General features: G+C 41.9%; 1 protein-coding gene across 2 annotated transcripts in view; it reads right to left on the reverse strand.

The window, feature by feature from the left end:
* The window catches only part of RALGAPA2 (Ral GTPase activating protein catalytic subunit alpha 2), a 281459-nt gene that overhangs the window by 121075 nt on the left and 146142 nt on the right, over window positions 1-14242 (reverse strand). For both annotated transcript variants that reach the window (XM_082670096.1, XM_082670095.1), the window contains 3 exons: window positions 9485-9613; window positions 5611-5739; window positions 4455-4513 (listed from right to left, as the gene is read on the reverse strand). In XM_082670096.1, coding sequence (XP_082526222.1) covers window positions 4455-4513; window positions 5611-5739; window positions 9485-9613 — 317 coding nt within the window. The remainder of the gene's footprint in view (window positions 1-4454; window positions 4514-5610; window positions 5740-9484; window positions 9614-14242) is intronic.

Here is a 14242-nt window from a genome sequence, read left to right on the forward strand (position 1 = left end):
TAATATGCTGTTCTCTGTAGCAGGAGGTCACATCCAGGGCCAGTCAAACCGGACACACTGCCCATCGCTCCACACTGAACGTCCCTTAAAGGCCATCAGTATAATTCAGCAATTAAAATCAAGCTATTTTGAGGTTTTAAAACCACCATACTTCACTGGATTCTCACCTCTTTCGATCAGAATGGACTAAGCGCTTCCGAACCAGTTAATTAAAACCCCTTTGGCGACCATGTCACCTTCTACCAAAACGCCCTCGGTAACAGCTGTGCTTTTGCCTCGGTTACAAGGTGTGTGCCGGGCCTTTCTTGTTTCTCCGGCGCCGGCATTAGACGCCACACCTTCCTGACCGTCTAGAATTGTCTACATGTCTCTCTTCTCTTGCCCAATTCCTAGAAATTGCCCCTTGCATCTTAGTCTATAGTCATTCCCAAGAACTCTATATTCTTTCCCAAAGCCCCTTTATCTTCCCTCAGCCAAACTCAGACTGATTGTTTGACCCATGAAAACTATACCACTTGGAATTATGCCCCAAATCATACTGTTACCGTTTTAAGAGCTGCTCTTCCTTTGAGTGCATGTGTGTATATATATGTGTGTATATTCTATTTTTTTTTTATGACCCATTAACCTATTTGTTAAGTGTAATTTGTTAAGAGCGCTCGTTTCTAGGAACACCTGCATTTCTCTGTAACTATTAGCCTTGCACTATGGAGAATACTGTGACCTGTAAAATGGTTTTATAACCTAAGCTACTCTCACCTGCCTTGAGTTTTAAGCCACACTCGCTTATAACAGCTCTTCCTGCTATTTTCTCTCTTTGAAATTCATTTAGCATCCTCATTTAGCATCTTCCTATTCTTACACTCCCAGTGACTCCTCATGTTCTCTATATCCCCAGGATGTCCTTTGTGATTGTGAATGAGTTTTATCTATCAAGACTTTTTTAAGCTAATGGCAGTATTACCTTGCTCTCACTCTGTATTCCAATACACTCTCTTAATACTGTTTGCTACTATGCCACCTCATACCACTCCAATTTATATAACAAAAACTTCTTGTTTTTTCTTAATTTTTCTGAATCACTATCACTCACAATTATAACTATATTCTCTCTCAGTTCTCCTCCATTTATTTGAATCTTGATCATATTTCAGTCTGCTTGCTTACCTACACTCATATGACCTTAATTTCATTGCCTAACTCCTTTTACACACAACTAAGAAAGACTGACCATATTATACATATTTCTATTCCACTTTCAACTCCACAGGAATTTGGCTTTCTACACTAAAGGAAAAGAGGGAAGAAAGATACTGCCAAGACTTGTTGAAGGTCTGAATGTAGCAGGTGCAGGTAAAGGAGAAATCAAGGATTTTCCCAAGTTTCTGAATTGACAGTCTGGGCAGATGATGGTGACAAGTACTGAGATGATGTCTGAGGACAGTTAGGCTCTGGGGCAGACAGCAGACTCAAGGCTTCAGTTATGGTTGTGTTAAGTTTACACGTGTTAAGACACCCAAGTTGAGATATCAAGTAGGCAGTTTAATATAAAAGCCTGAATATTTAAGGGGTTGACAGAAGGGGCCAGGAAAATAAATTCAGTACCATCAGCAAGCAGATGGTGTTAAAAAAGTCTGGTGAAATGAATAAGAGCACCTAGGAACGTCATGCAGAGGGAAAGACAGCCAGCCCTAAACCCTGAGTCACTCTAACCCCCAGAGGTAGGTAGAGAAGGCAGACAGGAGAGGAACAGCTACAGTGACAGAGGAGCAAAATCAGAATATTACATTCTAAGGAACTGGCATTGTTCAGGAGGAGGATAAAGACAGACTAGGAACTAGCAAGATAAGTATGCATATTAAAATTTCTAAGGCAGCCTCTAAAAGAACTGAAAGTCTATGACTTCTAAAAAAATAGAGGTGATAAACGGAATGTGAAAAAAACACAATCACTCCCAAAAACAGGAAGGAAGGAAGGAAGAAAAGGTGAGTGAAAAAAAATGAAGGTAAAAAAACAGGAGAAAATGAAAGAAATATTGAAAAAGACAAATAGCAAAGTATAAAATAAGATGAAAGATTTACATCCAAATATATCAGTAACTACAGTAAATGCAAATGAACTAAAGCTTCAGTTAAAAGCTAAAGATCAGACAGGAAAAACACATAAAATCAAGTATGTACAGCTTTTGCAAAGACATTTAAAAGAGAAGAATATAGAAAGGTTAAATTTAAAAGAAAATATTATTTAAAAATATAGGTGAATCAATATCAGACAACTGGTCTTTAAGATAAAAAAAAATCACCCTTAAAGATGAAGAGGTCACTACATAAATATAAAAGATTTGATTAACTATAGAGATAGGATAATTTTACACTTCTGTGCAGCTAATAACATAGCTTCAAAATATATAAAACAAAAATTGACAGAAATACGAAGAGAAATATATAAATGCACCATAAAATTGGGAGATTTTTAACATATCTTTCTCAGTAAATGATCTAGATGATGAAAAAAATAGAAAGAATGTGTAATATTTGAAACACATGAGTTAAAAAATTAATCTAATGGACACATCTAGAACACTACACCCAACAACTGAAGAATAGTATATACATTCTTTCAAGCATATACGGGACATTTGCAAAAACTGACTACATATTGGACCATAAAGCACATCTCAACAATTCCAAAGACCAACAACATTTTTGATCCACAATGCAATTAACTAAGGCATCAGCAGCATAAAGATAAATAGAAAGAACGATATTTTTGGAAATTAAGAAATATATTGCTCAATAAATCATGACTCAATGAAGGAATCATAATGGAAATTGGAAAAGCTTTGTAGTGCAAAAATATTACATATCAAAACTTAAAGAACTCAGACAAAGTAGCACCTAGAAATAAACATATGGACTTAACTGTTCATATTTGCATAAAAGAAAGGCTGAGCATTAATATACTGAGTATACAACTTCAAGAGTGAGAAAAAGAATTATAGAATGTAAAGAAAGTAGAATGAACATTAAAAAAAGAGCAGAGAGTAGGAAATTAAAATATAGAATAGAGAGGTTGAACAAAGACAAAAGTCTCTTCTTTGAAAAGACCAATAAAATTGACAGATATTTGGTAAGACTAGTGAGAAAAATCAGAGAACACACAAAAAGTGTCAGAGATTAAAAAGTGCTTATAGCTATAGAAGTGAAAGAGATAAAAGATAGCAAAGGGATAATGGAAACACCGTGGATGCCACAATGTTTCAAAACTTGGAATGGACAAGTTTTTAGAAAATTTTAGTTTATCTAAACTGTCAAAAAAAACCTTTTCCTTAAAATCATTGAAGAAAATGAGTCCGTGGTGAACCTTCTTATAAAGAAAATACCTTGATAGTTTTACTATCAAGGTCTATTAAATAAATACACAAGACTATCAAGTCCAATTTTACAAAAACTCTTGCTGACTGAACAGAATGAAACAGCACTTTGCTCATTTTGTGAGACTATATAACCTTGTAATCAAACCTGACAAGGACAGGATGGGGAGAGAAAATTAAAGGCCATGAATATAAATGCAACTTTCCTGAACAAAATGTTAGTCAAATCAGATCCAGTGCTGTGTAAACCAAGTTGTGTTTATCCCCAAATGCAAGGTTATTTAATATTATCAAATTGATCATGAATTTACAGCTTCTGGTAATGGCAGACTAGAAAATTGTGACTAAACCGTCCACTGAAGGTAAGTGAAGAAGTTAGACAAAATACAAAAGAAAAAACCCTTGAAAATGATCGGAGAGCTAATAAGACAGTGCAAGTGCTCGCCGCTCGCTTGGAACCGGCCCGGAGGGAGCAGGACACGAGCAAGAGGCGGAGCTGGGGTTCTGGTGACCTTACAAGCTTGGAGGTTGAGGATCAGAAACTGCTGTGCCCGCCACCAGTGCTCCCAGCTCCGGGCCTCACCTGGGGAGAACAGATAGGAACTTTTCACTCTGTACGTGCCCCAGAAAACCTCCTATCTTGGCCACAGACTGCCAGCAACCTCAGATGCCTGGTGGAAGCAACCAAAATGTTTCCAGACATTGCTGAATGTTTCCCGGGATACAAAAGCACTGCCGATTGAGAATCACTATCCTGTAAGTACATCATTTTTATACATTTCGGTTTATCCTTCCATTTTCTTCATGTTAAAAATATCAGGGAATACACCTATGTATTCGCAATCTTGCTTTTTCTTACACAACAGGTAGCATGTGCTACACACAACCATCCACACCTTGTGCTTTTCACTTAATAATGGCACCTCTGAAAAAATTAATAAAGCCTTTTCCCCACATAATTCTTACTGTACTTTTTAGTGTAAGAGTAATGTGAAAGAATAAGTATTTTTAACATTAACTGATTACACATGAATGTGTATCTTAAAATTCTAAACTAGTTTACCTTTTATTTAGCATTTACCTTGCACTCTCATTTGGTTCCTCTGTGGCATTCTTCAGTAAAATACTTATGAGGTAGTGCTAAAAACACAAAATGACGTAAAATAAAAACCTTGTTTAGTAGTCGATTTCCCACATGTTCTGTCCTCATTCTAGGCAGTGAGGGGCCACTGAAGGACTGGGGGAAGGACACAAGGGGCTCAGGGGAGCAGCATGGTGGTCTCAGCCGGGGGCTCGCAGGGCTTGGAGCCTGCCTAGGGAAGAGCTTTCCTGTGTATACGATAAAAACCAAGCAGAGCAAATGACTCTTCGTCATAGGAAAAATCTCGGTTTTCTTTTACTTCAACTGGATTATACATCGTACACTGAATTACACGTCGTACTTGTGTACTATAGATAGATAAATTAATTGATTGATTTGAAAAGCATTTTTCTTTGCCCCAACGTCAGCTGAGGAGAGACTGTTTAATTTTATTCTCCAAGGATTAATTTAGAACCTCAAATAGTAGTAGTATTTAATCAGGCCAACAATGGGATTGAATGTTTTGCTTATTTCAATTATTTCTTATAAATTCATTAGATGCACTAATGCAGCATAGTTACACTAATAAAATTATTACAAAGAATGATTCATTACATAATCATGATCCGTAGGCATGATAAACAGATCTAATAAAAAACACCTGAGGAACCTAACCATCGCTCTCCATCTAGTTCATTTAATCCCCCCAAAACCAGCCTTCTAAAAAAACAACTGATACATCTAAACGATATAGCCAAACTTTCAGGGATAAGCAGCTCAATGCATAATAATGGAAGAGAGAACCACACAGCTCGAGCTAGAAGATGCTAACCAGGGCTTCCCTGGTGGCGCAGTGGTTAAGAATCCGCCTGCCAATGCAGGAGGACATGGGTTCGATCCCTGGCCCGGGAAGATCCCACATGCCGCGGAGCAGCTACTGAAGCCTGCACACCTAGAGCCCGTGCTCTGCAACAAGAGAAGCCACTGCAATGAGAAGCCCGCGTACCACAACGAAGATTAGCCCCCGCTCACCTCAACTAGAGGAAGCCCGTGCACAGCAGCGAAGACCCAACACAGTCAAAAATAAAAAATAACTAACTAAATAAATAAATTTATAGAAGATGCTAACCTGAGATTCGGTCATTGCATCACGTACCTTGACATCTTCCGTTCCCCTGGTGACTTCAGTAACTTCGGGCACCGGCTGCCACAGAGGGATCTCGCGGTACGTGTTGGGAAAGCAGACCAGAGACCCGAGAATGGTGAGAGCTTCCAAACGAGGGGCCTGCACATGGCAAAGGGAAATGAGACACACATTTTCCTTCTGGTTATAAACGTTAGATAAGCAACAATGTGTTTTACTTTTTCATGATTTTGAGGCAGCCCTGCTGGGGCAACGGCATCAGGGGTGAAGTTTACTGTTTCCTGTTTTACTTCATTTTTTAAATAGAAAGATATGAAACTACTAACACCAAAATGTTCAGGTTTTTCAAAGTTGGTCAGTGAGCACACAGCTTCTCGTTACATGACCCCCACAACACAAGACCCACCAGTTCCCATCCAGGCCTGGTCTCACCCGACCCCGCACGGCAGGGGATGCAGCTGACAGCTCCCGCACACCTGGGAGCCCTTCCATCGCTTGGACACCTTTCTTGGTTCCCGAGGGGACCTGACAGTCTCCTTGCTGGGACCCCTCGCCTCCTCAGGATATAGACTCCAGGGTGCTGAGTGCAATTCTCGGCCCTCTTCCCTCCGAGATCGACACTCAACTCGTCTGGGATGTCCAGACCCGAGGGTTTAAATGCCTCCTACGTGTCGCCGACCCCTCAGCACCTCTCGGTAGCCCTGGCTTCCTTCCTGAGTCCAGATCTGCAGATCCGACTACCTGTTTGCCATCTCCACTCGGGGTCCAGAAGCCATCTCCCCTGACAAGCGCCCCCTCGCCACAGGGTGCTATGGTTCTGTGTGACACCACCCAGCCTCCATCACTGCCCCCTTACCTGCTACCTGTACCTTCCTCTATTTTCCTGTTAAGAAAATCTCTAAATGTAAAAGTAGACAGAATGTTATATCCATGCACCCAATGCCTAGACTCAAGATGTTACCACTCTTGCCTCATTTATCTCCTTTCCGTTTTTTTCATTTCAATATTTAAAATGTTTAAAAGTTTTCCACTTTCAGTTTTAAAGCAAATTCAAGACATTGTGTCATTGCACCTCTGTGTCCTCCAGCATCCCTGCTTTGGGTTTTTCCTTGGTATTCATCACTTCCTGACGACGCGTTATGTATTCATTTGATGTTTGTATTCCCCACGAAGACAGGGGGCAGACAGTCTTCGTCACTTCTCTCCCCCGAGGATGCCCAGTAAGCACCACCTGGGGACAAGGTGGTGGCTGTGGTTCTCATTCACGGACGGACAGGGCCCACCCTGCAGGTCTCCGCGTCAGCTTTGCTTCTTCCATGAAGACTTTTCTAACAGATGCCTTCCCTTCCAGCTCTCATCACGCAGAATTAATTGGTCCCACACTGGCACCCCTCTGGGTTCTGGAGGTGCTTCTATTGTGGCTGCTAGAAACTTATGTGCAAATATTAACGCTTAGTTTACCTGTCCGATTCCCGGAGGATGGGTTCCCTGTCACATTTACGCAGGCCAGGTCCTGGCATATAGTACATCCGCAGTCAGTGTTTCTCGCACAGACTTGTTCTTTCGGCCTTCACTAACGGTTCCCTTGACCCACCATATAGTCTTGGTTTGAACCTCGCTGAGGCTGATTTTTTCCCCTGAGTCGTGTGTGACCCTGTAACCACTGGATACAAAACAACAGCTCCTACATAAAATAAAGAGCTGTTACGCAGCTTTATTCAAAGAACGGAGTAAATCTAGACAATTTTTTTGCCTGGGTACTGGGCCTGTGGTGAGACCCAATTTACACACAGAAGAGTGAGGCCTGTGCGTCTGTTGCCCCAGGGTGGATGACTAGTACCCACAATGCTGGGAAGGACCCTGGGCCTGGCTGGGCAGGGCTGCAGGATGGAGAATGGGAAGAGAATTACATGTAATATCCCACGCTGTGTGCACATCAGGATGCATCCACTCTGCCGCTGGTGGACTTTCGGATCGTCTCTAGTTTGGAGATGTGATAACAATGTTTGCTGAGCACGATCTTCCCCCACCTCCTGGGTACTTGTGCACGCGTTTCACTTTCCCTCATGGCCTCAGCAGGCAGATCTACGTAGCAGGAGTCCTCCAGGCTTGTAATTAACAGAAAATTCTGACTGAGCAGGTGTGTCCCTATCCGAACACCTCTCACTAGTTCTCCTACAATTTTAAACCTCAAGTTTAAACTCAGAGAGTGATTCAAAGTAATTCAGAGTTATTGTTCCTTTATGTAACATAAATCTTACACTCACATTCTCATATTTTCTCTCTCTCTCTTTCTCTTTAAACAAATGTTTTGGAAGGCCACTTTAATAGCTCATCTAGCCGAAAGATAAATTTTCACAGAGAATGACCACCGTGCATGATATTATCACTAGAAAGGGCGCCCGCATTTTCACAGGAAACTCTCAGAGCAAGTAAGGAAAATTGCAATAAAGTATTTTCCTTCCTATATCCTGTTTTTTCAATGATTTTTCCAGTTTTTCAATTTTTTTCCCAAAGTTTTTTCAATGTTGATTTGAATGGTTAAAAGTAAATTAGAAGGTTCCTTGAGAATGATTATCCTACAAAAAGTTTTTCAGAAATAAGTATGAAAAGTTGTCATAGTCTTTACAAAAAAGAAAAACGGATGAACAAAGTCAACATTTTCCTTCTTTCTTCCTTCTTTTCACTCATCCATCCCTTTTGCTCCTGCCTCTCTTCCCTCCCCTTTGCTTTTTAATTTACCCCTAGAAGAAAAAGCGCATGAAATACCAGCTATACAAAGCATTCAAAAAACAATTTAATTCAAAACCCAGGGTTGGAGTTTGAATTCGCCCTGCAGTGAAGAAATAAGTAGACTAAGAAAGTAACAACGTGTCAAACAGAATTTAGGTAGCTAGATACTCACACTGATTTCAATAGAAGTGCCTGGCAAACAGTAAAGCTAGTTTTATTTACACCATTTAAAGAAGGGAAAACTGGCTCTGAACAGGTAACAGCTGTACAGAGCACAACTGTGAGAGGCCTTTAAATTGAAATGGGTGAGAGTGTCCTCTCAAAGGCGTTAATACATCGCCCTAATAGTGGAGGTAAAGGTGGAGACTACAGATCAATTCTTTTCGTAGCCCTTAGCGCTCACTTAGTCCACTTGCTTCTCATTTCTTAGTACAAGAATTCTGCCAGAGTTTTATGGCGTATGAATACAACGATATATATTAATTTTCCGGTTAAAAATTTTAGTGTTCTAACATTTTAAGAAACTATTTTCTATTAGACTTATAACTAAGACTTAATAATAGAAAAAAACCTTATTGATGATGTACACTTAAAATTCTCTCTTGGGCTTCCCTGGTGGCGCAGTGGTTGAGAGTCCGCCTGCCGATGCAGGGGACGCGGGTTCGTGCCCCGGTCCGGGAAGATCCCACATGCCGCAGAGCGGCTGCACCCGTGAGCCATGGCCGCTGAGCCTGCGCGTCCGGAGCCTGTGCTCCGCAACGGGAGAGGCCACAATGGTGAGAGGCCCGTGTACCGCAAAAAAAAAAAAAAAAAAATCTCTCTTGACCACAGACGTTAGTGTCTGTGCCACCATTTACTGAAAAATGCTAGTAAGATTCTAGGAGACCAGTCCTGCCTCTGACTATGTAAATGTGCTGCACTATTAGTGAGCACATGATTTCTCACACTCTGGCCTTTTGATGAAACGCCTTTCCACTCCCAGTGTGTCACCTTATCCTACAATTTCACACGTCAGCTGCCAGGGCATCTACCCGAGAGCCCGGTTTCACGTTGCACTAATGAGTCAACACCTGTTAGGAGTGGAGAAATCTGAACCTTGTTAGCCGCTGTGAAGCCTCCTGGGAGTTGGGATGCTGAGCATTGTCACACTCACCGCCAGCGTGTCTGCACTGAGGACCCTGACGGCGGCCGTGATGAAGTCCCCCACCAGCATGGAGAAGCCGGGCAAACCCAGGGAGAAAAAGCGGGGTGGGCAGTGCCTTACAATGGTATTTAAAATATCCTAGAAGGGGAGAAAAGAAAACACAACTGTAAGTTTCCAGACCAAAATTCCAAAGTCATCAGTTCGTCTGTACATATGACTACTGTGAGCTTATCTGAAAGAACGCAGACCACGGAACTTTTTCAGTGAAAAGCGTTCCAGGAGATGAGCTAGTCCAGGGGCTATTGTACTCATTTTACACGTAAGAGGATGGAGACCCGACACTGTGAGGTGACTTGTCCAAGACCTGAATTGTGGCATTGGGACTAGACACTCTTCCATCTTCCATGTAGAGGTGGGCTCCTCGGACAAGCTACAGGAGTGCTGAGGTAAATAAATAAATTAAACCTGCAAGCAGCTATCACTTCTTATCTTCTTCAATTTTCAAAAGTCAAAGCACACTGGTCTATTACAAACTCCTGAAGTAGGCAGAGATGGAAACTTGCATTCTTCGGGCAACTCCCGTGTGAAACAATGGGAGTGGGGGTCCCGCTGGGATGGGTCACACGCCAAAGTCAGGTGGTCGGTGGGGCTCCGGGTAGAAGTGGGTGGCAAGGCACGTGTGCCCAGTGCTGCGTGTGGACCATCTGCCCCCAGACACCTGGTGTCCCTGGGTCTGGAAGGGCCTTTCACTGGTGGGTGGCCGGCTGGCCCCTGCCCGCCAGCTCTGTTCTGAGGCGTTGCCTCATTCCAGCCCGTGGCAGACCAGGGCTCTTCTCCTGGACGGCGTTCGTGCCATCCACGGCCAGGCCGCGTCTCTGAAGCCATCTGTGCGAGTGTGTGCAAAGGGGATTAGTAAGAAAACCACAAACTGCTTTTATGCAGTTCTAGGCCAAATGCATTCATCAAATGCACTGAAGGGCTGTAGCTATGGGACTTGTAGTTATATAACCTAGAGTTAGTCGCAAAATACAAGAAGCAAAATACCAAAACAACAACGACAAAAAGCCCCCCAAAACCTCTGGTTTGTTTTCTCAAATTTCAGTGTAGCTATTTGAAAATCCTTTAAAATAATCCTGATTTAACTTGATTAAATTCGAGCAAGGGATAGCAGTGTGCTCGATTCTAACACCTTAAGTCCTTTTTCATAAAAATAACCTTATTGAAGAACTTGTATCTTAAAAGAGAACCTTTAGGTGTTCACAAAACATTTTTTCTAAGACTTCTTCCTCACATAGCAGGCTCATTTAGCATCTACAAATCATGCTGCGTGTGTCCTTAAAATGATGGCGCAGTGCTTTATTAGAACTCTTATATGGTAAATTATTTAGCAAGTACTAACTTAAGGTTTTAGCATTGCAGCAGACTTTTTCCTATACCAAAAATAAACAGAGAGACAAACAGATAAATAGACAGATAAAAGGGAGGAAGGAAGGAGGAAAGGAAAGAAAAACCCGAACCACGCTTCCCCCGGGTTAATGTTTAAACCCGCTGTAATCACGTCCTTTGATACATTTCAGTGTCCACATCAACCAAGGCAAACATTCTAGGGGCTGAGCAGATGGACACTGCAGTTTAGAAAGTGTGTGGTCAACTCCCGCTCTGAGCGCAGAACAAAAGATCCACCTTTTTCATAATGAAGCCTCTGATTAATGCCCTGGACTCCTCACCACACACCTGTAATTACTCACAGAGGTACGCTCTGTGCTGGGCCTCGTCTCGGGGTATCAGGCATCAAGGTCTCGGGCAGCAGATGGAAGCACGCTTCTGTTGACATCTGCTGCCACGAAAGGATTCGTGCAAACCTGGCTCGCAAGGTAGTAGAATGCCGTGCGTGGGAAGATTAATAATGCAAACAACCATGATGTTAACTTTGTTCGGTTTGTGTTAATTCCATCTGTTGAGAGGAGGAACCGAGCCTTGAACCGTGTGGGTTTTTAACACCTTTAGCACGTACTTAAATCACAGATTTTTCACCACTGGAATTGAGAGGTTTAATTTTAAAAAAGGGTTTTCTGGGATACGTTTACGGGAATTCTGAACTAAATCCTTTAACAAGCTAAAGCCAGAATTTATACATGAAATCCATTTGGCTTCACAAGATGCAGATGCGTCAAGGTGAGCTGGAAGTGGGGCATTCCCAGAAATGACTAAGTTGCCACTGATGCTGAAGGAAGCAGAAATGTGTGCAGCAAGAGAAAGTCACAGGCTCCCCACCCCCTGGACCCCGGCCAGTCTCTTGAACAGAACCTGTTTCTACGGGCGAGAAGGTTGGAAAGAGAAGGCAAAATAACAGATGGCTGGCCTAGCCTGCCCGCCACCCACGGAAGGCGGCCCCCAGGAGAAGTGAGGCCGCCAGTTACAGCAGCTCTGGGCTGGGGTTAATATGGGGGTTAAAGAGGGGGCTGTATGGCCAGTCGGCCAAGTTAGGGCCATATGCTTGCTTATTTTGCTTATCCACACTGAAATGGAACAACCCAAAGATGACAATCTTTATGACAACATTTTGAAATTAGGAATAACTGTGGTGCTCGAAGGAGAGCAGCTGCATCTTCCCAGCAGAGGGGCGTCCACAAAGGGCTGCCGGCACTTCTGGTAGGAGCCTTCCTGTCCACACACTGAGACCATGGCGATAGCCGGAATCCTTGCGAAAATGAAAATCTTGAGACTGAAGCTTTCTCCTGGGTCCCTGGGGTTTCAGGGAGACCGAACAGGATGGTGCTTCCCAAACACAAATTATTCATGTACAACCCTTAGGCTTTTTGTCCTATTCAAGTCCAAAGTGAACATGATTTGTCTGTTTCTCAAAGTAACTCACTTTTTTTTCATGTAAATAAGAGTATTCTGGAAAACTCGTATCCTGTCATAAGTAGAAAATAACCCTTAAATCAGTACAATTATGGTAAACCAAGGCGACTGAGTTTTTGCTAAACGTCCCCGTCAGATGGAGGCTCTCCTTGTTAACAGCGTGGTTTGCATCCTGGGTGGAGAGAGAAGTTCTGTGCCCGCTCCAGCCACCTGTCCGGGAGTCACAGGGCTGGCAGAGCCAGGGCCATGGCACCCCGGGTTCGACTCAGGGCTATTCAGTGCCCCCTCCTTTGTGATCATGGTGGAAAATGCCTCTGTACTCGTCAGACTCTGGCAGAGTGAAAAGAGCCCCAGGCCTGGGGTCAAGACCTCGTGTATGTGACCGTGGACAGGTCACGTCGAGCTTAGAGCTTCTCGTTTCTCTTCCACAGAAGGGACTGATTCCCCCTGGACTTGTGGGTAACGGGAGAGATGTGAACACATGCCTTGTAAACTGAAGAGGGTCACACAGAAGTAAACAGAGTAAAAATAAAAGGGAAGGACTATGAAGGATTTTTACTTTCTAGAATTTACTTTGTAGAATTCCGTGAACTACTATTTTGCTGATACTCAGAAAGAGCTTTTTAAAACATTTCAAAGGTGGTCCCCAAAGCCTCTTAGATTACATTCTCCCAAAAGTTAAAAAACCCTAAAAACTAATTCTCTCCAATAACATCCTTAGCAAAGTGTTACAGCAATTAGCCATAGTGTATATAATCTATAGGGCAAATAATGAAATAAAAACCGGAAAATGCTCTGTTTTTAGATATTCAAGAGTCCATGCTTCTAAGGAGTTCTAGAAGATACCCAATCAAGTGAGTCTGGTAGCAAAAATTAGTTTCTTTTCCACGTTCTAAACAGACTGAAAATAATAAGCAAAACTATAAGCTCAATGAAAAGATGGACTCTAAAATAGGAATTAAGCTTATTCTTGAAAATTGACCAGCATGAAACTCTTTCGCATGCTTTTTGTTCAGAGGAAATAAAATTCAATCCGCAAAATGCTGTAATATGAGGAACGGACCACCAAACTAGTATTTTCCTCTCATTTTTGGTTACAAGTCCACACGCATGCTACACACTGAGTGTGAAAACTGGATTGTAAGATGATAGCTGTGAATTTGCAGCTTATCCAGAGATTCAGGTTTATGAGAAAGTAACTGGTGAGAACATCTGTCTCTTATCACTGATCTTACAAAAAAAATCAGGTAATTCAAATAGAGGCATGTTGTTTCCTCCCCTCCAAAGCACAGTTCTATAAACACAAACCACATTCAGCCTAGTAAATGAATCGCTTTAATTGAATGCTATGTACACAGTAACTGGAAAAACCATAAGTGATAAGAAAAACATATGGCGATGGCAACAGAAATTGGTTTATTCATTTTGCATAGTGTTGTTTCTTTAGTTCTCTTATAATTGACCTTTAGAACGATAAATGTGTAAAATAATTTTGTTTATTATGGTTCCAAACCTTCCAACAATTACACAAAATGAAAATTTAAAAGGAAGGATTCATTCTGGAAGCATTTCCATTGTTTACATAATTGCACAGCTATAATTCAGTGCTCACGTTGTTATGGAAAATAAAAAAGGGCCATTACGGGCCATTTCAATTCAAAATATTGCACAGTGGTGTCAAAAATGGGGGAAAATGTTCACTTTAAAGCGGTTTAAAATGGATTAACCCTGTAAACAGAAACATTTCAATATAGTATTCTATGAAATACAAATGTTCAAGAAGTAGCCATCCTTCAGACGGAATTAGAAATGTTGCGACTGTACTTTCACACCAATTACATATATATTATTCACTTAATATTTGCTCACGGCCCAGCAGATGATGGTGGTAACACAATAGCT

Source organism: Grampus griseus, assembly GCF_964374135.1.
Source record: "Grampus griseus genome assembly, chromosome: 14".
Taxonomy (NCBI): Eukaryota; Metazoa; Chordata; class Mammalia; order Artiodactyla; family Delphinidae; genus Grampus; species Grampus griseus.